The sequence below is a fragment of the Parathielavia appendiculata genome, assembly GCF_033297405.1.
Source record: "Parathielavia appendiculata strain CBS 731.68 unplaced genomic scaffold N657scaffold_34, whole genome shotgun sequence".
NCBI lineage: Eukaryota > Fungi > Ascomycota > Sordariomycetes > Sordariales > Chaetomiaceae > Parathielavia > Parathielavia appendiculata.
Genome location: NW_026944253.1, coordinates 97,337 through 98,427, shown reverse-complemented (window position 1 = coordinate 98,427; position 1,091 = coordinate 97,337). Strand labels below are relative to the sequence as shown.

Below are 1,091 nucleotides of genomic sequence, written 5' to 3'. Positions count from 1 at the left end.
CGCCCTGTTGCCCATCTGCTCATCTGGGAGTAAGCCGTTGATTTCCGCGGCTTGAGTGACCTTCCTGGCCACTACCGATTCTATTACCTTCCCCAAAGTCGGTAGTAGAGCAATGGGCCTGTAGCCTGCCGGCGTCTGATATACCAGCGGAGCCTTTCCCGGCTTTGGTAGCACTACGGTCTTTGCTCTTTTGCACCAGCTCGGAAACCAACCCAGCTCAAGACATCTTGTGGCCAGGATGGCAAGCACCTTAGCTAGCGGCTTCCCACAGGCTTTCAGGAGGCCCATGGGGAGCTGGTCCTCACCCGGTGCCTTCCAAGGGCCCGCATCCCTTATCGCCTCCGCTACTTCGGCCAGCGTCACCTTCTGCTCGACATGGAATCCCGGCTCCCAGTCGTCGAGGAAATCTTGGTCCTGGACGTCGGCGAGGTTTGCTGGAGGGCTTGGGAAGAACTTCTTAGCCAGAGCCTCAGCCTTCTGGTCATGATCTGCGGCCACCACTTGTCCTGAAGCGTCTATGAACGCTGGCAGCCTCGGGGGTTCTGGTGGTAAGAAGCTCCGCAGTCTAGCCCACCTTTCCAAGGCCCACATCTTGTCCGGCTTCTTCGCTTCGCTTGCCTCTTGCACCCCGTTCCTCCAAGTTCTCGTTTGGGCTTCCTGGATTATTCTGGCGCGCTCCTTCAGTCTCTCTTTGAGCTCCTCCCGGTAATAGTCTGTGCGGGCTTCTTTCGCCAGTCTCTCGCCTTGAAGTCCCTAGATTCGCAATCCCTACGAACGTGCTACCTAAGCTAACTACATAGCGAAGATCCGCCTCAAGGGGGTATCTAGTCAAAGAGGCGAGGCCGAACCTCTCTACCGGGCTCTCTGCGGCTTACGGCCTTTCGTTGTCGTTGGGCGTGCACAGAGAACCACGGAACCCCAAGGTTTGCACCTTAAGCCCTCCGCAACAGGTACTACTACATAGAGCTCCGTAGGCGACACCACAGCGACCGCACAGCGGCCAGGGCCCGGGTGCGAGCCGGGTACTCGGCATCTATGTAGTTTCCTCTCTCTTAGATGACCGACACGCGCGTCCGTCCTCTCCGGCCAGC

General features: G+C 58.3%; 1 protein-coding gene across 1 annotated transcript; it reads right to left on the bottom strand.

The window, feature by feature from the left end:
• Positions 1-819: 819 nt before the first annotated feature.
• Positions 820-1,090, bottom strand: N657DRAFT_650746 (uncharacterized protein). The gene has a single exon (XM_062794014.1). It carries the CDS (start codon positions 1,031-1,033, stop codon positions 872-874), a length of 162 nt encoding a protein of 53 aa, XP_062642727.1. The 5' UTR covers positions 1,034-1,090; the 3' UTR covers positions 820-871.
• Between the last annotated feature and the right edge of the window lies 1 nt (position 1,091).